Source organism: Natator depressus, chromosome 14 (genome assembly GCF_965152275.1).
Source record: "Natator depressus isolate rNatDep1 chromosome 14, rNatDep2.hap1, whole genome shotgun sequence".
NCBI lineage: Eukaryota > Metazoa > Chordata > Testudines > Cheloniidae > Natator > Natator depressus.
In genome coordinates, this window is record NC_134247.1 from 22,268,445 (window position 1) to 22,292,330 (window position 23,886).

The 23,886-nt window shown below is 54.2% G+C and overlaps 1 protein-coding gene and 1 non-coding gene across 2 annotated transcripts in view; both read right to left on the reverse strand.

The window, feature by feature from the left end:
- Window positions 1-23,886, reverse strand: part of USP43 (ubiquitin specific peptidase 43) — a 176,290-nt gene that overhangs the window by 118,596 nt on the left and 33,808 nt on the right. Inside the window, exon 3 of the mRNA XM_074971087.1 lies at window positions 1,069-1,175. Within this exon, the coding sequence (XP_074827188.1) occupies window positions 1,069-1,175 (107 nt within the window). The remainder of the gene's footprint in view (window positions 1-1,068; window positions 1,176-23,886) is intronic.
- Window positions 6,357-6,461, reverse strand: LOC141999105 (U6 spliceosomal RNA). The gene has a single exon (XR_012641964.1). It is a non-coding gene; the product is annotated as a U6 spliceosomal RNA (small nuclear RNA).

The following is a 23,886-nucleotide window of genomic DNA, read 5'->3' on the forward strand; positions in this document are numbered from 1 at the left end:
GCAGTACCAGGAAGTGTTAGCCTCACAGCCTCCTCATGGGCTCTCCCAGCTCAATATTCCTGGTGCGCTCCCAGCAGAGATGGGAAACACGGGTCATGGTTTAAAGTGCCACTACTGTCAGGGAACTCTCTCCACCCCCTACCCCCCTGCCCCTTGAGGATTCTCTCTCCATTATCTCCGTTCACCAGCCGGAAAGGGTCTCCTAACTGATCAGCCCCAGGACCTGGAAATCCAGCTTGGCACCTTCTGCCTCTGACACCGGCACTGCAAAGCGAGACTCTGCAGCCGGGACTCTGCTGCTGTTTCAGCTGCTGGAGTGTGACTGCAGCTTGCTCTCCTGCAGCGGGCTGGGCTCTGCAAAAAGCTGCTCTGTGCTCACTAAAGTGAGCTGGGGTGATGGGAAGCCCCATGGGGGGCGCAAAGAGGAAGGCAGGAGGGGGCATTTGTAGCCATTTTTCTGACTAGCCTTTAAAAATGGGGGCGGGGAGGGTCCTCACGGTCAGACGGGACAGCGTGTGCATGCGTGTGTCTGTGTATGTCCCGGCTGCTGCCTGGGAAAGCCTGCTGTATGGGTACTGCAGGACAAGGAAGCACAAGGCAGGCAGAGCGGGCAGTGGGGCATGGGTTGCCCTCCTTTCCCGTTGTGTATCTCTCCGCGGTTACTCCCGCTTTGCACCAGCAGAGAGAGCAGGAGAGTCACTCCACAGGGCAGCCAGGCTGGCCTCTCCCTACAGCTGCAGGTTTTATTCCTAGAGAGGTAAAGCCACAAACTATTTCCATTCGGCTCCCAAGGAGCTTCACCCCCATCCCCCGGGTACTTATCTTTGATGCCCAGCACGATGTCGCAGGAGGTGCCATGCAGCTGGCAGGCAGCCGACATGGCCTGGGTCCCGCCAGGACAGGTGCCACATCCCTTTTCTGTGCAGCAGAGAGTGTCTGGATCCCAGCCCCTCGCCTCCCACCTCCCCCCGCCCCACTCCCAGCTCAGCCTGACACCAGGGGTGAGGCCAATGCAATGCAGGGATGGGACAGGAAGATTTGTCCGGGGCAGATGGGTCCCCCCCTTACCTGTACTGTGCTTGGAAGTGGTTTTGCACGAAGCTCTGTCTGCTGGGAGACTGGGTGGCTGGCTGGGCGCAGCCAGAGCCGCAGCTCTCCTCGAGACTGGGCTGGGGCTGCAGAGAGACAAACGGGGTTATGGAAACATGGGACAGCGGCTGAAAATCCCCCGACTCCCACCAGCGGCACCCCTGCCCCCACCACGCCACTGCCCTCGGCGGAGGCTGTCCACAATTCCTCCTGATGGAGATCTTCCCCGCCACCCCCGTCTCTACCCCTGCTTCTCCACAGCTCAGGGTGCAGGGAGGAGAGCTGGGTGGGACCCCTACAGAGGGGCATGGGCCACGGCTCTCCCCAAGGCTTAAGCACGCTGACTGCAGCCCTGCCAGACCAAAGCAGGAAGGGGAACAAGAGATCTGCTTCAGCACGAAGTCTGGGGTAATGGGGCAGCAGGCGGGAGCAGGGGGTGGGGAGGGAATGGGGGCGGGGCTAGACGAGTGGGGGAAGGGGCTGGAACCAGGCTGGAGAGCAGAGAGCTTTTCCCCTCCCAGGCAGTCTGGTAGAGTTACTCTAAGGAGAGTCACCCTTGTCTTTCGTGCCTGGAGAGGCCCTCAGCTAGCCCGGTCCCTCTTCCCAGCCCTCAGCCCCAGCAGCCATGACAGTAGCCACAGGCCTTGATGGGTAAATACTGGCTGTACAGACAGGGGAGCAGTGAGGAGGAGGAGGGGGCAATTTCATCCCTGGATACGGCATTGGGGAGACCGACACTGGACACCGTGCCCGACACTGGGTTCCACATTTTCAAAGGGATGTTGAAAAATTGGAGAGGGGGCAAAAGAAAGCCACGAAAATGATTCAAGGGCTGCAGCGAGAGACTTACAGAGCAATCTGTTTAGCTTCTCACAGAGAAGATGAGAGGTGGCTTGTTTATGGTGTCTAAGGACCTTCGCAGGGAGAAAACACACCTACTAAAGGGATCTTTAATCTAGCAGAAAAAGGCAGAACCACCAATGGCTGGAAGCTGAAGCCCGACAAACTCAAACTGGAAATTAGGAGCATTTTTTACCAGGGCGGCTGATTAACCATTGGAACAAACTCCCAAGGCAAGCGGTGGATTCTCCATCTCTTACTGACTTCAGATCAGGACCGGAGGCTTTTCTGGAAGCTGCGTCAGTCGAACACAAGCTCTTGGCCTCAGCCCAGGGCTAAGTGGGGAAATTTAAGAGCCTGTGCTATACAGGAGGTCGGACTAGATGATCTCAAGTTCCCTTCTGGCCTTAAAATCTCTGCATCTCTGAAAGGAATGAGCGATCCACGCTGACAATAGGGTGGCTGCTTGCTGAACCACACACAGCCGGCTTGCAGTTATTAGGCGCGGTCCCGTGTCCCCTCGCAGGGAAAGCAAACACGGGTAGTGAGATCAGATGGCTCAGTGGAGAGGAGAGATCGGATATTGGAGAGCAGCACCACTGCAGCTCTGGGACAGCAATGCAAAACACACCCAGATCCAACCAAGAGAAACCCACCAGCCAGCCAGGCACAGAGCAGGCTCAGCCCCCCTACCACATGCAAAGCTACAGGGGGACCAGCGGCTCGCAGCTCCCTGGGAACCTGCTGGACGTGATGCTCGCTGGCAAGCAGCTGTCAGCTTTCAAACGCCCCTCCAGACAGCTGGGTTGGGGAGCGGGGGAAAGAAAGTTAGTGAGGTTGGGGAACGTGTGTCTGTGTGCACAAGGGTTGCTGTGTGCCCACGAGTGTGTGTGTGTGTGTGCACGAGTGTGTGTGTGTGTGCAGGAGGGTTGCTGTGTGTGCACGTGTGTGTATTTCTGTGCATGAGGGTTGCTGTGGGTACACGAGTCTGTGTACGTGTGTGCACGAGGGCTGCTGTGTGTGCATGAGGGCTGCTGCGTGTGCAGCAAGTACAAGCGGAAAATGGTGCTAGGTGTGAATTAACCTCATGTAAGTGATCAGAAACTGAACAATAACTAAAAACACCACCTGGGGTGCATGCCTCCAAGGCAAGTGCGACAGCAGGACTTCACAAGCAAGGACATCAAAATAAATAAATACATCCTTGCATTTCCCTGATGCCGATCATAGACAGATCCCAGAGTTCTTTACAGCACCCCAACAAATATAATCACCCCAGTTTTACAGAGGGGTACACTGAGGCACAGAGCAATTAGTGTGACTGGCTCATAGTCACAGACATTGAGTCACTGACAGATCTGGGGACAGAACCCAGGAGCTCTGACCCCCAGTTCCCTATTAGAACCCCTTGCCCATGCTAGCTCAGTTACGATACCCCGAGCAGTGTGAGTTTTGGGGGTGTGGCTGTCCTGAAGGAACAGCAGCAGGAAAGGGGACATGATCCCTTCCTAATAGTGGCACTTTTCACCTTGCACCCCACACTGCAACAATGGGAAAGTCAAATTCCTTGACACTTCCTGCCGGGGAGATTTGCAGGTGAAATAATTTGCAGGTCCTTAATTGTGGCTCCCAATTGTAATACCCAGGCAAGAAGAGCAGATTGCAACTTCATCTGAAGATGTGATAAATAAATCTCTGTCACTGGTCCCGTACAAAATTCCTAGAGCAGGTCCTAAGGTGACTGCTTCTGTATTTACAGCCTCTGCATCAAAGTAACAGCAGCTAGTACCGCTCACCTAGTGAAGGTTATTGCAACAAAACAGAGGAAGATCCAGATCACCCCAACAAGGGTGCAATTGACAAAGCCACTGGAATTACGGGCAGTACTTGCCCTGTCAGCTTCTGGGAGAAAAGTAAAGAAGAAGAAAAAGGTCTGTCAGTTAGCTGAGTTAAGCCCCACTGAGCGCCAGCTCTTGGTTCTCTATCTGCAAAAGAAATTGAAAGAAATTGACCACAGACTGGAGTTCCTTCCAAAACCTTCTCACTGCCCTGCTGGACAGAGAGCCAGCAGCTCCCTCTACAACACCACCAGCTGTGCTACCCAGACCAGCACTAGCTACCAAACCCCAGGGGGAGACTGATATGACAAAGGGCTGAGCCTTGCCCGGGGCTGGCAATAGGGTACCTTAGAAACACCAGCAGGAGCCTACCGCAGTAATTTAGATGGAACACAGGAGCTAATGGCGTTAACATAACCCAGTCACTGTCCAACATTAAACAGTGCTCTACAACGTGCCGGGTTTGGTATAGAGACCTCAGCTTCCTTGGCACCATGGCAAACGCACCATTAACCATCCTTTGAACCTTGTACTGAAGATAAAGAAAAGAAGGGAAACCAGTGAAAGCCTTTGGAATGTCAAGTATGAAGTCAGGCTTGCATTTCAACAGCACCCCTTCTTCCCTCTCCCTCAGGTGGTGAGAGTTTCAGAAGGAAACCCTCCTTGCTTGACAGTTTCTTAGATGGAAGCCAGGATGGCACAGATGCCGACTTTCTTCTTTTCGGGTGGGTGCTCCACCCCCACTCCGCCCTGAGGCCCTGCCCCCGCCCTGTCCCCTCCCTCAAGGCCCACCTGCTGCCCTGCGTCTTTCCACCCTAGCTCCACCCCTTCCCCCGAACGTGCCCCACCCTTGCTCCGTCTCTTCCCTCCCCCACTCTGCCCACACCCTCGGCCTCCCGCCCATCACTGAACAGCTGATCGGGGTGTGGGTTCTTTTTTTTGCCATGGGTGCTCTAGTCCCGGAGCACCCACAGAGCCAGTGCCGATGCAGGATGGTAATCGCTGTCCTTCTAGGAGAAAGGGGAGAAGATTGTTGAGACGGGTTGGAGCTTCTGCTGTTGTAACAGTCCGATCCTCTTTCATCCCAAGTGGTGGTTGAGAGTCAGCTGAAGCTGGTAGGAGCAGCCATGTCATTTGGGCCCCTCCCTCTGGCTCGGTCTGGTCAGGACGTCTCTCGGGATAAGGATGATGAAGGTCCCGGGGCCCAGGAGACGGCGGGGTTGGCAGTCACGAAGGTGAAGCTCACTCCAGTAGCCTGTGTCTGGTCTTCCTGTATTTCCCCCCCAAAGTCTCTTTGTTTAAGGACCCACAAAAGGAGTGGTGGGTGGAATAGCCCATCCCCTCGTTCTTTTGTCCACCAATTAGCCCTAATATCCCACACACAAATTTTAATTCATTAATTTCGGGTCCCACATCCTCTGTCTTTCCTAAGCATGATTTCAGCATAGTTCTTGAATCATAGCAGTGTGGCCTTTTACGTTTGGACTAATTTATCTCTGTCTGGTTCTCCTGCACCTGTTCATAACATTCATTATTGAAAACAACCTGACCTACTTTCCAGCTCCATGTTATTACAGGTTATTCATGAACTCTGTACAACGGAGCTCACAATCAGAGTCAATTTGTAGGCTTGAGTCTCACCCCAGGGCATCCCACCCAGTGTGGGATGCTCTGATAGAGAATGCCCCAGCCCCATGCCCCAGGATGGTCAGAGACACCAGCTGGAAGAGCGCCCCCTGCAGGGCCACTACTAAGCAGCTGCTGCCCTCCATTCCATTCCTGTGGAGGGCAGCAGGCTCCTTTACAGCAAGCAGGAACGGGATTCACACCGCGCCACACTGGTGCCCACAGTCCCCTGGAGAAGGGGATGTGAAGGATGGGGACGGCCGAGCTCAGCCAGCTCCCTTCACTTCCATGGCTACCACACTAAGGACCAGGAAGCCTGGTGTGACTTTGGCTTGGAAACAGCACCCTCCCTCCTTCCATGCCACCCTCCTGACTTGTGGCTGAAGTGGAGGAGACACCTGCCAGTCCAGATCCAGACCTTCCCCACCATCCCAGTCACTTCTCAGACTGCCAGCGCCAGTGACAGGCTTTTTGCTTCAGTGATGAGACTGGAACAGATGGCAGGAGCTGATGGCGGGAAGAGAAGTGTCTGTTAGAATCCCCCACGCTGGCAGCCTGATGGCTCGGCGGGGCGGGGCTCCCTCTGGGGAAACGGCACATCAGGGAACGTTCACTCCATCGGGACACGGTCTCCCAGGGCTCCATGCGCCTTGCCCCCATTACGATCAAAAGGGAGCTGGGGATACAGGCTCCACATTGGGTCTTTGCGGGGAGCGCTCTCCCTCTCCTTCCTTGCTGCAAATATGACCTATGTGAGGAGCAGGTTATCCCCTATCTGTGGGGTCCTGACACCTTCCTCTGAAGCAGGAGCAGTTGGAGGTGGGATCTGGTGTCCCGGCTCTGATCCAGCCTGGTGATGCCTGTGGTACTATGGTTTGATCTTTCTTCTCCTAAGGATGGCCATGTCTGTCCATCTGGGTCTGTTTGTCCTTCTCCTTGCAGGCAGACAGCTGTATGGTGCCGGTCCCTGTGTTTCTGCCCTTGTCTCTTTGCGTATCATCCTTGCACAGGGGCCATGCTAATCTTCTCTGTATTGTTCCAATTTTAGGGTAGGTCTGTGGATATCACTGCTAAGATATCACTATCAGAAGCATGGAGGTCGTTTTTGAGAACGCTCTGCAGTTTCCCCCCAGCCCCAGCCCAGAAAAAAGGGACCTTTAAAACGGAGCGGGAATGGGACAACAGGTCACACATAAGAGCTGGGGTTGGGGAAGCAGGCAGTCAGTTACCATAGGAAGGAGTTATATTAGGCTTCCCAGATTACAGTGTATTCTCTTAGTAATAACTAGTCTGACAGCATCAGTAATTTCAGTTAATTACACAGAGGGAAGCAATTTAGGCACATTGCAGGCAAACACAAAGACACCGGCATGTGTTTGTTACAGCTGAGCATTTCTCTCTGTGTGTGAGGAGGTCAGTGCGGGTGGGCTGGGAATGTCTGGTGTCTGTCTGGGGAGGGGGTATGTTTAGGGTGAGCACGTCTACATGGGGGGTTACTGTAGGGAATATGTAGGTGTGTGTATTCAGATGGGGCTCTGTTCATTCATTCTATGGATCTCTATATGCACCCTTCTGTCTACCCATCCATCCCTCATATCCACACCACTGTCTTGCTGTCCACACATACAGCACCTACAAAGATTGTATTTGCTATGGTATTCAATAGGTATTCTTAATAAGAGTAATAAAATAAGAAGAAGCACCTAGCTCGGGTACAGTGCTTTCATCCACAGACTTCAAAGTGCTTTACAAAGGAGGTCAGTATCCTTGTCCCCACTTTACAGTTGGGGAGACTGAGGCACAAAGGGGGCGAGTGACTTGCTGTAGGCATGCTGAGCCCCTGCAGTCTAACTGCAGTCAATAGCAGCTCGACACAGCAGATCAAGCCCTTGATGTGTTGCCATCCCATCAAGAAATTTGCTACTGAGGAACATTTTCGGATGAGCCACCTGGACCTGGGCTGCGTGTAGGAGGGAGGAAAGGGCCCCTCCGGATGAAGACAGCATGGCACTGCCAGAGCTGGCTGCTCTCAGGAAGGCTGAGGGGCTGTCAGAGAGCAGCCGCAGCGGCTCCGGAGGGATGCCTGATACCCAGCAGCGACTCCAGTCTGTCACTTTGGCCTAGCAACCCGCTGCGCCACCTGCTCTCGTTAACAGCACCCCAAGGAGGTGCTAACGTCTCCCCCAGCGGGAGGGCCAGGCCTGTGAACATCGCTGTACAAAGCCACACTCTGACAGCTGGGAAGGGCAGCCAAGGTGACCCGCGAGCACCCAGGTGCGGGCAGTGACAGACAGGCCGTGTTCTGGGCACGGCTCCCCGTGCAGCCGCTCAGACATGGGGCGGCAGGGGAAAGCCGTTGTCAGAGCTGGAAGGAGAGCCGGGTCTTTCTGCAGTGGGGCCAGCCTGGGGCCATCAGCCCATTTCTATCTGCCTGTCCATCCAGGGGCTTATACTGACCCCTCTCCTCTCTGGCCTGTTTCTGAGCACCTCACACATATGCATCCCTGAGCTAAAGCCGCGGCTCCTTCTCCTAACGCTGCGCTCCCTGAGGGGGTGTCAAGCAGGGATTTCATCTCATTCCAGCCAGCCACTGGAGGGGGGCCTGCAATGGGGGGGAGGTGATCCAGGAAGGGGTTAAACTCTTCATTAGATAGAAAAGAGCAGGCTGCGGCCTGAAGAGCTGGCAGCCAGGGCTCCTTGGCATGCAGGGGGAGGGCCTGGCAGCTCGGCCTCGCAAGGGGGGACCCTGCAAAGGAAGCAGAGACTTCGTCAGGGGGTGGGAGGAGAACAAGGGTCTCCTGCGAAGGGGAGTAGCTGGTTCTCCGGGTTGCTATAACTGGGAAGACTGGACTGCCCCTGCCAGGCAAGCCATGGCCGTGCTGCACACAGCAGGCGGTCCATGCGAGCTTTCTGCGAGCTGCCCACCATTGTACGGCTGTGTGTGGGCCCTGTGGAGTTTCCCAAGGCTGAGCCTGGAGTTGTTTTTCTGTCTGTCTGTAGCTGGACCTGCCTTATTAGGGCCATAAGCCTGAGCCCTGGAGAGGGGCAGAGACTGGGTCCTTAAGAGCCCATCCATCCCCTCCTTCGTCAGCCAGCGGGGTCTCGCTGCAGTGCATTATACGGCATGCTCTCCTCCCCTCCATACACCTATCCAGCCCTGCTGGCCCAGAGAGTCAGAAACTGGGGCCGGGTCAGTGGCAGGTAGGGTATCAACCAGTAATCGCTAGGGCTATTGGCCAGCCCAAAGGGGCCAGCCTGTTCAGGAATCCACTGGGCAGGGACCCCAGACACATCAGGGCTTCTCCAACTCCGTCCCAGCCCCACAAACCTCAGGGGTACTGGGAGAGGCACGAGGGAGCACAGCAAATCTACGGCGAAGACAGGAATGGAGCCCAGGTCGCCTGACTGCCCATCCTGAGTCTCAACCACAAGGCCACCCTTTCTCCTTTGCTTCCAGGGTATGGCCCAGCCTCTCTGGGGTCTCTGGGCTGTTCCCCTAACACACAGCACCGGGGTCATGTGGGGGGATCCTCGGAGGCAAAGGCTCCCTCTGAAGACCCTGCCCTGGCTGGGGCTGGCGAGCTGCGACGTGACGGCCAGGGCCCGGCTGACACATTCCACAGAAGGCAGGCGAGGTAATAAATATCTTTTATTGGACCAACTCCTGCTGGGGAGAGAGACGCTTTTGAGCCACACACAGCTCTGCTGGAGAGGGTTCAAGGGCAGCTGTGCGTGGCTCCGAAGTGTGTCTCACCGGCAGGATTTGCTCCAATAAAAGCGATTACCTCACCCACCTTGTCTCTCTAATCGCCTGGGTCCGACACGACTACACCACCACTGCCAACGTTCCAGTCAGGCTGCGGTGACAGGAGCTCCATGAGCCATGCCCAGGACCTGCTGGGAGTCCATCCCCCCCAGTCTGTAAAACATCAGCCATCCCACGGAGGAGTAGGAAGATGGAGCAGGCCTGGTAGGGGAGAGGAGCAGGCTTTTCCCACGCTGCCAGGTGGGAGGCTCAGGGCCCAGGCCTAGGGTGATTCTACCTGGCCACCTGCATGGACTTCAAGGGAGTTCTGACCCAGTAAATTGAACCCACTATCCCCACCCACCTGCACTGATCCACAGCAGATGAGAGTCAGCAACAGCTCCCCGCCCGGGAGCTCCATCCTCTCCCATCACAGCCCCTCCGAGCCCTGTTTCATCATTCAGTAGGGCAGGGCATCACAGTCAGCAGGGCAGGTTTCTCTGGTCTGCACATCCCACCCTGTGCTGAGGTCCCATTAGCTCTTGCCACGCCATGCTGGGTCAGTTCGAGCCCCCGGAATCAGCGCTGACCTCCCGCCGAATGTGTGCGGCAGGGGGACTGTGCTGCTGGAGGGGGGTTGGGATGAGATGTGGCCCCTTGTGATCACAGAAGATGCCCCAGCGCTCTGCGTAAGAGTGAGGCGATGAACTCCCGGGCTCCGGGGAAATCCCAACCTGGCCAACTACATTCTGCAAAAATGGATGCAGCATTCTTCATTTCCGGTCCTGACTGGTCCTGGTGTGAAGCCGTTAAACAGCAGCTGGGCTCCACCCCAGGGGCAGCTGCACTGGGGCAGTGGATGACGAGACCCCTCCACATCCCTCACCGCCCCCCCGGGTACTGAGAGGAGTGTTAGCGAGTGCACATGAGGAGCTTGGAGCGCCTCAGAGGAAAGGTCAGAGCATTCGCGTTACACCGTGGAGAGGCAATTCAGGGCAGATCACGGAAGGGTGACCCTCTCACAGCCAGCCAAGGGTTCGGGTCTAACACCTTCAGTTGCTATTTGTGCTACTGTAGCACCTAGAGGCAGGGGTGGTGGAACTGAGGGGTGCTAGCTCCCCCACCATGGAAATATTGGGGGGCAGATCTATGTTTCTGCCCCCCCCCCAATATCTCGCAGAGGTGAGAGCAGGACCCGAAGGAGGAGCTGGAGCAGCCAACGCGGCCCACGAGATCGGGCCAGGTGCCAGGGTGCAGGTCGGACTCACTGGCCCAGCCTGATCCCACCTTTGAGCCACTGCATGTCCAGGTGCAGACACCCAGCCTTGGGGAGGGGGAGGAGACCGTGCATCAGCCACCGGGAGCGGGGAGGGGACAGGGCAGGGAGCTGCACAGGGCACCAACCGCTGGTGGGGGCGGTGGGGAAAGCACAGGGACCAACCACAGAGGAAGTGACATTGGAACAGCAGTATGAACTGTCAGGAAGTCTTTTTCCAGCCTAGAGCTGACTGCCCCTCCTTCCCCCAGAGCCCCAACAGCTCCCCTCCTATCGCTCTGCCCCCCAGTCATAGGGAGCTTCAACCCCCCACCTCCAGAGAGGCCCCACTGGGATAGGGAGTCTCATGGTGCTGGGGGCTGCACAGACGCAGAGTGACAGACAGCCCTGCCCCGAAGAGCTGACCAGACAGACCAAAGGTGTGAGGTGCACATGGAAAGAGACAAAGGTCACACAACAGGTCAGTGGCAGAGCTGGGAAAAAAACACAGGGGTCCTGAGTCCTCGCCTTGTGCTCTGCCAACTGGGCAAAGCTGCCTCACTGAAGTGGCCTTTAGCAATTTATTCGTACTAAACTCCGCCTGTGCCATCAAACAACTGTCCGCATTCCGATCCTCCGAGCACCAGCCCCAAGGGCCAGCAGCCCTTCGTCCCACAGCCTCTGACCCCACTTCGCCCGGCATGGCAGTTTCATCCCCACGTGCTGCAACGTCTCTCCATTTCCTTTGCCCTCTCGCCGCAGGATTACTTATATACGAAGAAACCGGGCCGAGTTTCCTGGCTCCCCTCACATGATTAAAGATGCCACTGAAATATACAGCAAAGTTCCAAGACACATTCCCCCCACCCCCCGCCACCCGATTTCCATTACTGGAGCTTACGCAGAGAGCTCTCCTGGCGGCGAGGGGGTGCCCAGGGACCAGAGGACAGCACAATCTGGCCAAGGAAGATAGAAGCAGAGGACTAATGACTTCTGCCATCTGCCTCGCTGCTCCGCTGTCTCGAACGAGCTGGGTATTTAAAGGGGATGAATGATGAGGTCTTTCGAGGATGCATCTGACACAGCTGCAGGTCTCAGCTTTCCCCCAGCCAGGGCTGGGTTACAGCTGCAGCAGCATGCAGACACCCAAAGCACCCACGCTCTCGGAGCCCAGGTCACCACGGCCATGCACCTTGCTGGTCGGGCAGGGTTTGGCACAGGTGGTCCTGGACCAACTCAGAGGGAAGAGTCACTACCACCACTGCAGCACTGACCTAGGCCTGCTTGGGGGAGTTGGCAGGATGCTGGCACAGTGCAGGAGGGCACTGAGCCTCTACGGTATTAACCTTCGGTGCCCTCCACTCCTCCCACCTCGTCCTCCCCTCCCAGCATTCTTGCTTTAAAGAAGCTTCAGAGCTTTCCCTCCAGTCCCGTCTCCACCGGCAATTCAGGGAGCACAGCTCTCCTGGGCTGCCGCCCCAGACCGGGAGTTCATAGCTCGCGCTGCGCTTTCGCCAGCCAGGAGCTCGCAACATGAGATAAGTGCCAATTAATTTTCTCTTCAACCACTCAGCAATGTAGTGCATCGGGGGGGGAGGGGAGAAGAGCCCTAACTTCAGTGGGCACTACCTGCTCAGCCCTCTGGAAAGCAACCCACTTATGTACCATTGGCACCTCCATAGAGAGTCCAAAAGACACAGTCGAGGCCCCCAAGGCTGATCAGGTTGGCTTAATTGTGTGTGTGAGGGAGAGAGAGACAGCTCTGAGCAGCTCCTTCCGCACACTGCAGGGAGCAGATTCCTGGGGTGGGCACCTGTCACTGGTGGGAGGCCTGGTCTGTGTGGGAAACGCGAGGGACAGGGATGGAGAGTCACAGCCGTAGTCTTGCCACAGGAGGCCGGTGGGGACATGGGGGGCATGTGTGAAAGAAGGTGGTCGGGGTTCACTGGGGAAAGCGTCTCAGCTGGTGGGCACAGCTCCCTGGACCACGCTGGGAAAGCCCCAGCAAGGGTGGCACTGGGACGACCCTCCAGCAGCGCCTGGTCAGGCTCCTTACGCAGGCATTCTGGCAGGGTGCAACGCACATGTTACCGGGGAGTCTGTCCTAGAGACACCTTCCCACTCCACTGGCCATTGCCCCAAACACCTCCCCCACACGGACCATCACAGACCCTCCCTCGGGCATCTGCTGCAAGCGCTACCGTGGAGAAGTGTCACCAGATAGCCGCTTTGTGCATCTCCAGCATCTCTGAATGCAGTTTGGCTGCTGGAAGTAAGGAGTCAACACCCTGCGGGCAGCCCGCTTCCTGCTCCCCACCACAGGGGAGGCGCTCCACTGCTCGGGGGAGTGGGAATTGAATCACAGACGTGACAGGTGGAAACACCCCAGTAGGCAACTGGGCTGGATGGCTCAGAGCAGCACAGGCCCCATTGTCCCGTCCAGCTGTAAGCGTCTCAGGCCATGGGGCTTTGCCACTCCTCTTGGAAAGGCACTTGCATGGGTTAATGGTGTAACTGGCCATGCCCAGAGAAAAAATCTCTCGCCTGGCAGCTGGGATCCCCAACAGCTTCCCAGAAGCACAGCCCTGCTCCTTGTGCAGACCCGAGAGCTGGTGCATGTGTGCTACTGACCTGGAATGCTGTCTCCAGCCTCAGCGTTGGCATGCCCCCCTCACTCCCTGTTCGGCAGGAGGACATGTGACAAAATGATTCAGCAGCCCAGCATCTTCCCAACACCTAGTGATCTCGCCATGAGGCCCTGCCCTGCTCATCCTCACCAGTGATCTCCCCTGCTGGGTCAGAGCTGTCCACACAGGGGCACTAGCCAGCTCGGGGCGGGAAAGGAGGGGAACAGCATCTGGAGCCTTCCACCCGCTGGCCTGAATGACAGGGCCTGGACCTGAGACCCAGCAGGACTTGGGCTCTGACCCACACCCCTAGCAGGGTTCTAGCTCTGGGGTCCTCAGTGCTCGGTGATGTGAGTCAGACTGATGTGTGTGTATGGATGGAGGGCTTGAGCTCAAACCTGAGTCTGAGCCTGGCTTGGTGTGCAGGGTGGACATACCATTACTGGGCTGAATGAAGTTAACACTACACATGCGCTTGCCTGGTGAGCAATTTACACAGGGATCAGGAATGAGCAGGGAGGCAGGGTCCCCCCGGTAGCCAATGGGAGGGGAGGCCGCATTTCTTGTGCTCAGGCCCAACTTGCCCAAGAGCACAGAGCACGAAGGAGCAGCAGTGATTCCAGCTTTGCAAACATCAAAGCACCCCAGAGACCCTGACTGCAGCTAACGCCCCAAAGAATAGCGGCAGATTCCAAACAAGCCCAGGGCATCTCGACACGGGCACCAAACTCCACGCAGCTTGTTTAAAAATACGCAGAAGAGAGGCACTCGGCTCGTTCGAGCGCTCTGCAGACACTAAACAGCTGCTGTTGTGGGACAGCCCTGGCTCACGGCAGTGAGACAGAGACAAAGCTCTCCAGCAAACAGGGCAGGTGGCTGGCACGGCCCTCCAACAGCAGTGCAGCATGAAGTGACCCACGAGCCAGGCTTCCAAAGCTCTGCAAGTGGAAATGTTCGAAACAAGGGAGAGATGCAAGGCTCTCAGGGGAAAGTCATCAGCCGCTGCCCGGCTCCGAGCAAACGCAGCCAGCAGAGGAGCTGGAAAGGAGACGAGCCAAGAGAGAGTCCGGGGGGGTGGAACAGCATGCTAGGAAAGCCCAGGAATCTGCGCTAGGAGAAGGAGGCTGGAGCTACAGCCCCGAGGGAGATAAGAGGGCTCGTATCTTCCAGCTGCACCTGAGCCTGTGAACACCTTGCCCTTCTTTAGCCTCTGCTATGCAAAGCCCTCACCATGCTCGCCAGCTGATACTGAAAGGTTCAAAGTCACACTGGCAAAACTGGGCACAGTGCCCGGATCACCTGCAGCCCCACCCTGGCCTTTAGTCTCTAGCCCATCCCTTCCACAACACACCTACTGCACTTGCTTCCTCTCCTCATTCCTGTAGCAGCCAGCACACAGAAGCAATCCAAGCCCCGGGAGAAAGCGGCAGGCCCCTCACAGACCCTGGGGAGAAATTCTTAGTGGGGAGAATCCTGCTCCCCAGCAGGTTTAAGGGCCAAGTGCCACCAGTGTAAATGGAGCGTCACTGCACTGGCTGGAACAGAGTCGCTCCTGATTCACAGGGGTGTGACTCCCACCAGAACCCGGCTCCACACAGAGCCAGAGGCAGAGAAACTGTCAGGCGTCTCCTCTCTGTTGGTAATGGGCAGGCAGGATACTGGTCTGCCTTGGTGGGCAACAGGGATTAGACCTGATTGCTCTGGGCAAGGGCAGCACCATCACCCCCACCCAGCCTCCCACTGTGGGAACTCCGTGGGGTTGCGGTACTAATTCTCTCCCCTCCTCAAACCACTGGGTCTTTAGAAGTCTCATCAGCATTCACCAGCCCACTTCCTCCCCAACAGGTGAATTCCCCACCCCTAGAGGGGAACTGGGGGGGAAGGGGAGACTGGGCTGACTTTCCTGGCAGCTTCACTCCATGAGCCAGCTGCCAGGGAGCTAGAGGAGGCTGCAAGGGTCAGAACCCAGTGCAGAGACACAGGCCCTTGGGGTGGCCATCCCTGACTTCTGCAGATCCTCCAAGGCCAGGATACTTGAGGCCTGCCTGTCTGGGGACCAACCCAGCTTCCTCCTGGGGGTGGGACAGATCACTGGAGGAAGAGCTAGCCAGATGGTGAGCCTTATTCACACACCAGATTTTTCTGCCTTTACCTGCAGCTTGGGGCGCTCCTGCACCACCAGGGCACGTCTGACCTGATTAGCTCCCTGCCACTGCAGGACCCTCAGGCATCAACACCCCGAGGTCTCTGCTGCAGCACACACCGGTTTAGTCTCCTGAGGATCACGATGCTCTGGTTTAACTGAATTCACTGGGCTCAGCGAAGGGGTGTCAGGGAGGAATGTTAGGGCCCGAGCCCAGCAGGAAGCCAGCCCAGACAAGTTAATGGTCCTTTCCGGCCTTATGAAACTGACATTAACGAGCCAGGAGAGGAATCAGCCAGGTGGGGAGGAGAGTGGCCAAGCAACAGGCCGTGGCCGGGGGGGCGAACTAGTTCCCCAGCACAACCAGCCTTGAAAAGGCAGAGGTCAAGATGCTGCTGAGCAGAGTGTGGGAGAATCCTCTCCATCCTCAAGTCACCAGTGGGACCTCCCCACAAGCGAGGGCTGTTGGACGGGGCCAGCCAAGCGTTCCCAGCAGGGAGAGCCATTCAGCCAGCCGCCTACCACCCAACCCCCAGAGACGCCTGGGAAGCCACAGGCAGTGCTAAACCCTGAGAGGTGCTGCCTTCGTGAAGCTACAGGAGCTGAGCCCTTCTCAGGATTTGGCTCTAGATGTGGCACCATGTGGCACACTCCCATGAACGCAGAAAACTCTCCGCAATATGCATCTAGACCCTGCTTCACCCCAGGGAACCATGTACACTAAATTGAAGCTGGAAACTCAAAGGCTCATAATTGTATTCGGCAGCCTTATCTCCTGCTGTTGGACAAAGGGAGGGCTCAGCACGAGCCGGGGGCTCTCCGTGTCTGGAATCTCTTGAGAGAACAAAACACGACAGCTACAGGATCGTGCTCAAAATAGAACAAGGCGAGATGTGATCCTATTACATAATCCCCCACCCTGCCGGCTTACTCCCTGGGGAGCCGCCGGGAGCTATTTCTTCCGTGTGTGTGTGCACATGTGCCCATGTGCCCGTGTGTGCATGCGCATATATTCACACGTGTATGCGTGTGCAATCATTCAGGCAAGGTGCAAAGCAGCGAGATCAGATTTATGCCCCTTTCTAGTAGGAAAGGATACACGGGGCGGGGGGGAGAGGCACGTGGCCCTCTCTGCTGCGCCCCATGCATGCCCCTTGTTTGCTCAAGAATGAATCGGTCACCTACTCTGAAAGGACCTTCTTAAAAGCACTGCAGAACATCCTTAAAGGGCTGCTTATCTGCAAAGAGTGAGGGTGTAAAAAATACCGTCCCCCCACCCAAGGGAACATCAGAGTGAGATCTCTGCCCACTTCAGTGGCAAGGACACGTCTAGCCCTGCAGAGCCGGCCTGGCCAAGGGAGAGGGAGCCAGAGTCTGTCCCATCTTGTGTGTCAGCAGCAATGCCTACAAAGGCCTCCTCCGCGCTAGCCTTCTCCCTGCAGATTGCCCACCGTGGCTACCCCCAGTGCTGCGCTGATGGTGCTAGACACAGTGACTGGAGCTCCAGCGTATACAAAGCCCTGGAGGCCACTGGCACAGCATCGCCAACCCCAGCTGTTCCCAAATCATCTATGAGGCCACAACAATCCCCTCATTTGCTTAAAAATCACAAGGTTTTTTAAAAATAAAATATATATTTTGAGCTCTTTTCACTCCCCTTCCAGATTTTCACGCTTTTCTCCACAATTATTTCTGCTAGAAACTCTCTCTCTCTTTTCTAATGCAAGCTGAGAAATATACTCCAACGACCCCATGACTCCAGGAGCTGGGACTTTAAGAAACATACCAGATGTCATGAGATTCATGAGAAAATCGCAAGAACTGGCAACACTGCTGGTAGCAGTTGAACCAATACATCCTGTCAACCTGCTCTGAGCAGGGTTAAATGACTTAAGGCCTAAAATGCCAACAGCTGCTCAAACCAAGGGCACCCATCATTAGAACGGCACCCATGGGAGCAACTGAGAGAAACAAAGTGACGTGTAATGAAAACCAGGCCAGACTAGAAACCGCTGGGTGCTGAGCACACCTGAGAAGAACCTGCTTTTTGTAAAAGGTGAACAACAAACCTGTTTGCTCACCGGACTGCAGGCTGGGAACTCGCTGCTTTATTAACTGCATCATAGAGGGGAGAGAACTGGAAATTCCCACTGCCTAAACAGGGAGTGAGGGAGGGTGGAGCATGGCTCCAACCCATACCACTGTGAGTAGCCCATTTAACCCCTTGATGATCACTTTACTACACTGCTTAAATGGGAGCTGAGTGCCTTTGAAACTCCAGCCCCGCATTCAGATCAGGTACACCTGGGCAGACAAACTGAAGCACTCAGAGACACCTGAGCAAGGTGGCTGAATTTCTTACAGTCAGTGACGCAGGCTGAGGAAGGAGCCCTATGTTGTGTCGTTTGCTTTTTATGCAAAGGTAATATGAAGGAACCACCCGGGCACAGCAGAGACAGAATAACGGGGTTTACTAACTTACACAACACACCAGGCCTCATTACATAGCCACACCGCTGCTCCTACAGGCTTCTACACGCATAACCCCGTGAGCACCACTGGATACTCCCCGATTCCTAAACACTACCCCCAGCTTGACTCTCAGATGCCAGGCTGAGTTGGCATGGGTTTAAAGTTAAGCATGTGAGGAGACCCAATGAAATGGGCTTACGGCACTTTGTTGAATTGTAGAGAATGGCAAGTCCCATAGAAACAACAGAGCAGGCTTGATAACGGTCCCTTTCCTGTGCCCGTGTATTCCAAGAGAGCACTAATCACGATAATGTGCTAGAACAAATAGCAAGAGAGGTGTGACTGTGTGTAACAACCGGAGCCTGCGCAGCCCGACAGAGAGTAAGAGGTAACTCTATAGGCAGAGACACATTTGATTGCAAGCAGTAGCCGCATTCCTTAGCAGAGACATTGATGCACTAATAGTAAAATCTCAATCGCAGCTGTCAGGTCACAAGCAAATTGTTCCGTGCATGAATAAATCAAAACAAGGGGTAGTGAAAAATGATACTTCCCCAAATCTCCATAAACCTCCTGTCAGATTTATAGGGACCCAGGGGACAGAAGGAAAAATAAAGCAGAATCCTGAAAAGCCAATGGATAGAAATATGAGCAATGCTTTCTTGAATAAAAAATCACTGCCGTACATCTGGTGGCATAAATCTAGTGCTTGGAAAGTTAAATAGCATTTTTAACACAGCTGCCAAGGACTCTTTAAGTAGGACATCCGTGGAACTAAAGAGAACCCAATAAAAAAGGGAAAAGAAAGCCAAGCAGAGATGGTTTAAGAAAGATTGTATTAAGACCACAATAAAAATAAGATAATGAGCGTGTTTCCTAACCCAGAGAATAGCAATCCCAGACCTCCTAACCCGTTGCCCACTCCCACCGGAGGGGCACTGCTTAGAGAGAAATTATCAGAAAGGAAGGACAGTCCAGTGGTTAGACCACTGCCCTGGGAATAGAGACCTGGCTTCAATTCTATGCTCTGCCACAGACTTCCTGTGTGACCTTGGGCAAATCACTTAGTCCCTCTGTGCCTCAGGTCCCCATCTGTACAAAGAGGATAACAGCCCTGCCCTGCCTCACAGGAGGGGGAGGATAAATACCTTATGACTGTGAGGGGCTCAGATACTATGATATGGGGTGTCTAATATAGATACATTATACGTGCAGGAGGGAAATCTGCTCCAAACTAGGGAGCCAACGGCTACAGCTCCTAAGGGCATGTTTAGAAGGAATTTAAACCAATGAAAAAGTAACATGATTTAGGAGTTCTGAGCTGTAATATTGGGCAAGAGCACTTTCAACAGCTGTGTAAAGGAACCAACACAGGAATCACTATGCAAGGACAAAAAGCCAGACAAAAAGGTGAAACATACTGGATAGTGGAAATGATCAGTCACCTCCAAGCACACCTGTAACAAACCAAGGGCACTTCAGCCACAGAAGATTAGAAAGGCTAGAGGCTCGGGGAGGGTATCACTAGGTTTGGAAGGATTCGATTTGTATTGGTAAATGTCAGTAAACAACATCGATTTCACAGGACACACACAAACCGGCAAAAAAGCATTTCCATGGTAATCATCAAAATTTACAGACAGACAATGTAAGCAAAATCCTGCGTGAGAACGTATTAGAGTCAAAGTTCAATGATTTAGACTTTTGAATTAGGCTTGTTACAAAAGGACAGTAAATGAACAGTAAAAACGGGTACAATTTGTTGATTTCAGGATATTTACTCTGTATGTGTGGACATGTGAGGTTGCCAATTTGTGTTTTAATCATTTACAAAGCTTTATTTTGAGTCTCTACATTTACTATCATTAAATAATTATCTGACCCCCCCCCAACCATTATTCCCACAATTGCGAAAATTTAAATGAATAAAAATAGAAAAAAATGCTTAAAAATAAACATTGATATTATCAGTTGAAATAATAATAAAAATAAATCAAATTCTGCCAAGCCTAGACATCAGCCTGCGTCAGAATCCAAGAACAAGGGACGAGGGAGAGTCAGTGAAATTGAAAGGCGGTGAACTTAAAACAGATTCAAGAAAATGCTTTTTCACACAACTGACAATTGGCCAGCAGAAGTCACTGCCAGATATTGCTCAGGCAAGACCGAGAAAGGAATTAGACAATGATAACAAGAGTATCCAGCATGACAATAGGCAATACTAAAATAAACTGAGCTATTTGGAAGGGATCTAAGCCCTCCTGCTTCAGGGCTTTAATCATTCTCTGACTATTGGGGTCAGGAGGGAATTGTGCTTGTGAGCAGGTTATTCCATAACTGCCTACTGTGGGGGTTCTTGCATCTTTCTCTGAAGTATCTGTTGCTGGCTGATGATAGAGGCCAGATACTGGACTAGATGGGCACATGGGTCTGTAGGTTTCCCATGTTCCCGTGTGAGATGCAACCCATCCCAAACTCCAACCTTCAGATTAGGAGCAACGTCCTGCTAATGTCATCCTGGTCTCCATCCAGTGACGTCACAGGAGAAACAGTGTCTCAGGTTACTGGAAACAGTGAAAGATTCTTGGATGGAGAGGTCAGAAATAAAGTGTAAATACTTAACATAAAAAAATAAGAACAGCCATACTGGGTGAGACCAAAGGCCCACGTAGCCCAGTATCCTGTCTTCCGACAGTGGCCAATGGACAGAACAGGTAATCCCCAAGTGATCCATCCCGTCTCACATTCCCAGCTTCTGGCAAACAGAGGCAAAGGACACCATCCCTGCCCATCCTGGATAATAGCCATTGATGGACCTATCTTCCAGGAACTTATCTAGTTCTTTTTTGAACCCTGTTATAGTCTTGGCCTTCACAACATCCTCTGGCAGTTCCACAGGTTGACTGTGATTTTGTGAAGACATATTTCCTTTTTGCTTGTTTTAAACCTGCTGCCTATTAATTGCATTGGGTGACCCCTAGTTCTTGTGGTATGAGAAGGAATAATTTATTTATTTTCTCCATGCCCATCATGATTTTATAGTTGCAACAACATCTGCTTTTCAACCACTCCTCTGGACAAAATTCCCAGCAACAGTAACTCACCCAGTATTATTGTGAGTTGTCTTTGCAGTAACTGTCTGATTTTGAGAGACAGCTGTCAGGGGAGAGAGGCAAAGGAAGAGGGAGAGCTCAGGATTCACCCAGACAGATACACTTGCATAAGCACACACAGAGCACCTCAGCTCCATTAGAGATGTAAGCAGCCTGGGGGCGGGGAATGGGTTTTAAAGTGCAGCTCTGGGCAGGCCAGCTCAGCTGGATGCTGCTAGCAGCATCCCTGTCTCGTGCTGCTGCTCCCTGCACAGGGAGAGCTGCTCTCTTGCGGAGAAACATGCCGGAGCTGTTTTAACATGAAGGGTGCACTTCTTTCCCCTGGGCTCAGCGCTAAGACATGACAATAACGGCCCAGATGTCTCGCCGCCCGGCAGCACCAGGCAGAGCATCTAGGGCACAGCGCACGAGTGACACCCAGGACGGCTCATGCCACAGATGCCTGGCTAAAGTCTGCTTGGAGTTCCCGGCAACTTCTCATTCCAATGCAGGTCCTGGAGCTGTCAATTGGCTAGCAACAGCCACAGACACTGATACAACCTCACTTGACATGTGGCTAAATAGGAAAAAGGCCACACAGTCCTGAGCAACTAACTAGCCAGTGGTGTCCCCTACCCCACAGCCAACCGGTGCACGAGCAGCATAGCTGCCCACTGGGAACGCCATCCCCGGTTGGCACCTGTACCTGAGATGGGTGTCGTCCCCTGGTGGCCAGGAAGAGTCCTATGGTTGAAGAGACCGCTGGGTGACGAGCAACGGGTGTACTGAGATACAACCAGGGCCAAACTCATCCCTGGTGCAACCCCATGGGCACTAACGGGCATTGGCTAGGGACATTAAAGAGCTGACGATGTCCTAAAGAGAGAGCATTTTTAGGTTGAAAGCTGTGAACAGGGACAGAATGTGAGTGTGCCTCAAGCATGGGGCGGGGAAGTCCAATAGGATGAATGGGCTCCCCACGGAGAATGACACCTGGAAAGAGGGATCAGTGCAGAAGGACTCGGGGACATAAACCAAGCTGGAGAGTGTCTTGATTTCGAGGCACCTCTGGGCTGGATTCTGACTGATCTTCCTGGCTAGAATTTGCCTCTCTGCTGGGCCCGGGAAGCAGCGTGAGAATCTCGATCCAGGTGAGGGTCAGGCTGGGATGCGCGAGGACAGCCAGTCTCTGGATTAGACAAGGCCAACATCCTGTGAGCTGTTCCCACCAGATTTTGATCCCCCAACGGCAGAAATCTCATTGAGATCAGCAAGATGCCGAGCGCTGGAAATCTCCTGGGAGTTGCTGTTCTCACAAGTTCCAGCCACATCCCCACAGAGTCATCGAAGATAAGGCGAAGGGGTCTGAATTCTGATCTCCAGCCCATTAGATTTCAACCAGTTACCCCTGTATTGAGCCCAGTGAGCTGGGTTTGACTAACGCATCTCTTCCTGTAAGGCACCCACTCTTAATAGGAAGTCATCAAGAGATTGAGCATCCACCACTTCCCTTGGCACTTGGTTCCAATGGTTAATCCTTCTGCTTTTAAACAATTGCACGAGATTTTTGAATCGGAACATGTCTGGCTTCAGTCTCCAGCCTTTGGTTCTCGTTCTGCCTTTCTCTGCTTGGCTAAAGACCCCCTCCGTACCTGGTGGTCCCTCCCCATGATGCTAATCAAGTCACCTCTCAATCATCACAGAAATGTAGGGTGGGAAGGGCTCTCAAGAGGTCCTCTGGTCCTGCCCCACACACTTGATAAAACAAACAGATTAAATTCCTTAAGTCTCTCACTACATGGCATTTTATCCCACGCTCACATCAGTTTTGTGGCTCTTTTCTGTACCCTCTCCAATTTTTCAACATCCGTTTTAAGACGTGGACACCAGAGCTGGCTGCAGCCTCCATCATCAGTCTCACCAATGCCATACACAGGGGTAAAATCACCCTGCTCCTCTTACTCGCCACGCACTTTTACACCTCCAAAGATCGCATTAACCCTTTGTGCCAGAATCACCCCTCACCACACACACACACCACACCCCCGCCTCTCACCCAGTCCGGAAAACCAGAACTTTTCATTTCCAGAACGTCACAATAATTTCAACACTTTCCTTTCCGACATTTTGCCGAGCCGTAAACGTTGTGGAAACCACCCCTTTCCTGCAAAACGCCCTGTTTGGGCACGTTGCTGTTTTCCACCAAAAACAGTTTCAGCAAAAAATTTCCAACTTATCTACGGCCCAATCCTGAGAGATGCTGAGCGCCTTCAGTTCCCCCGGAGCCCAGGGTGTGCACGGCCAAAGTGGGGGAGGTGTTAAAGAGCGCGCCCTGAGGGGGCTGGAACTAGGTGGGGGAGAAAGGGACGGGTCAGGCTGCACAGCTGGGACCCTTTCTGACTCCCAGCTCTGTGCAGAGCATCCCTAGGGATGTGCTGGCACATTTAAAACTAGATCGGGCAATGCCCCAGTAAATGTGCAGTACTGAATGGCTGTGCACTGCCCCAGGGAGGGGGCTGGAGGGTCTAACAGGATGCCCCCATCTCCGTGAGAACAGCAGCACGGCCCATCTAACGCGAATTCCCAGCTGTCTCCCAGAGCTGTGAGCGGGCACGCTCCGACCACCCCGAGCAGGCTGTGCCAGGCCTTGTGTTCCTATGGCTGGAAACAGAGTGCGGCCAGTGCTGGGGGCTTGCTGTGACTGCAGATGACTGGAGACCAAAGGGACCGGGAGATGCAGCTCCTAGCGACGGATGCTACAGCTGCTTGGCTGTGCTGCTATGCTACCCACACATGACAGAGTGCACCTGGAGGTGTGACAGCCACTCCTCAATGCCACACTGTGCCTGGAGGAGTTACAGTCTGCAGGGCCAGACAGAGCTGGGCAGCGGGGAGCAGAGACCACCAAACACAGTCTGAACAGCGCTGACTGTCTTTGTGCAAAAGCAGACCCAGCCCCTCCCAGGGGGTCCAGGCTGGGCAGGAAGTGTGATCCCATAGCCAGGGCACCAGAGCAGCGACCCAGGAGTCAGGACTCCTGGCTTCTGTTCCTGCCCCTGCCACGGGCAGAGCTGGGTTGGTTCCGGCCACAGAGGGAAACGGGTCATGTCGGCACTGCAGGCTGGGGAAGGACTTGCTGCGTCCAGGGGTCCCTACTCC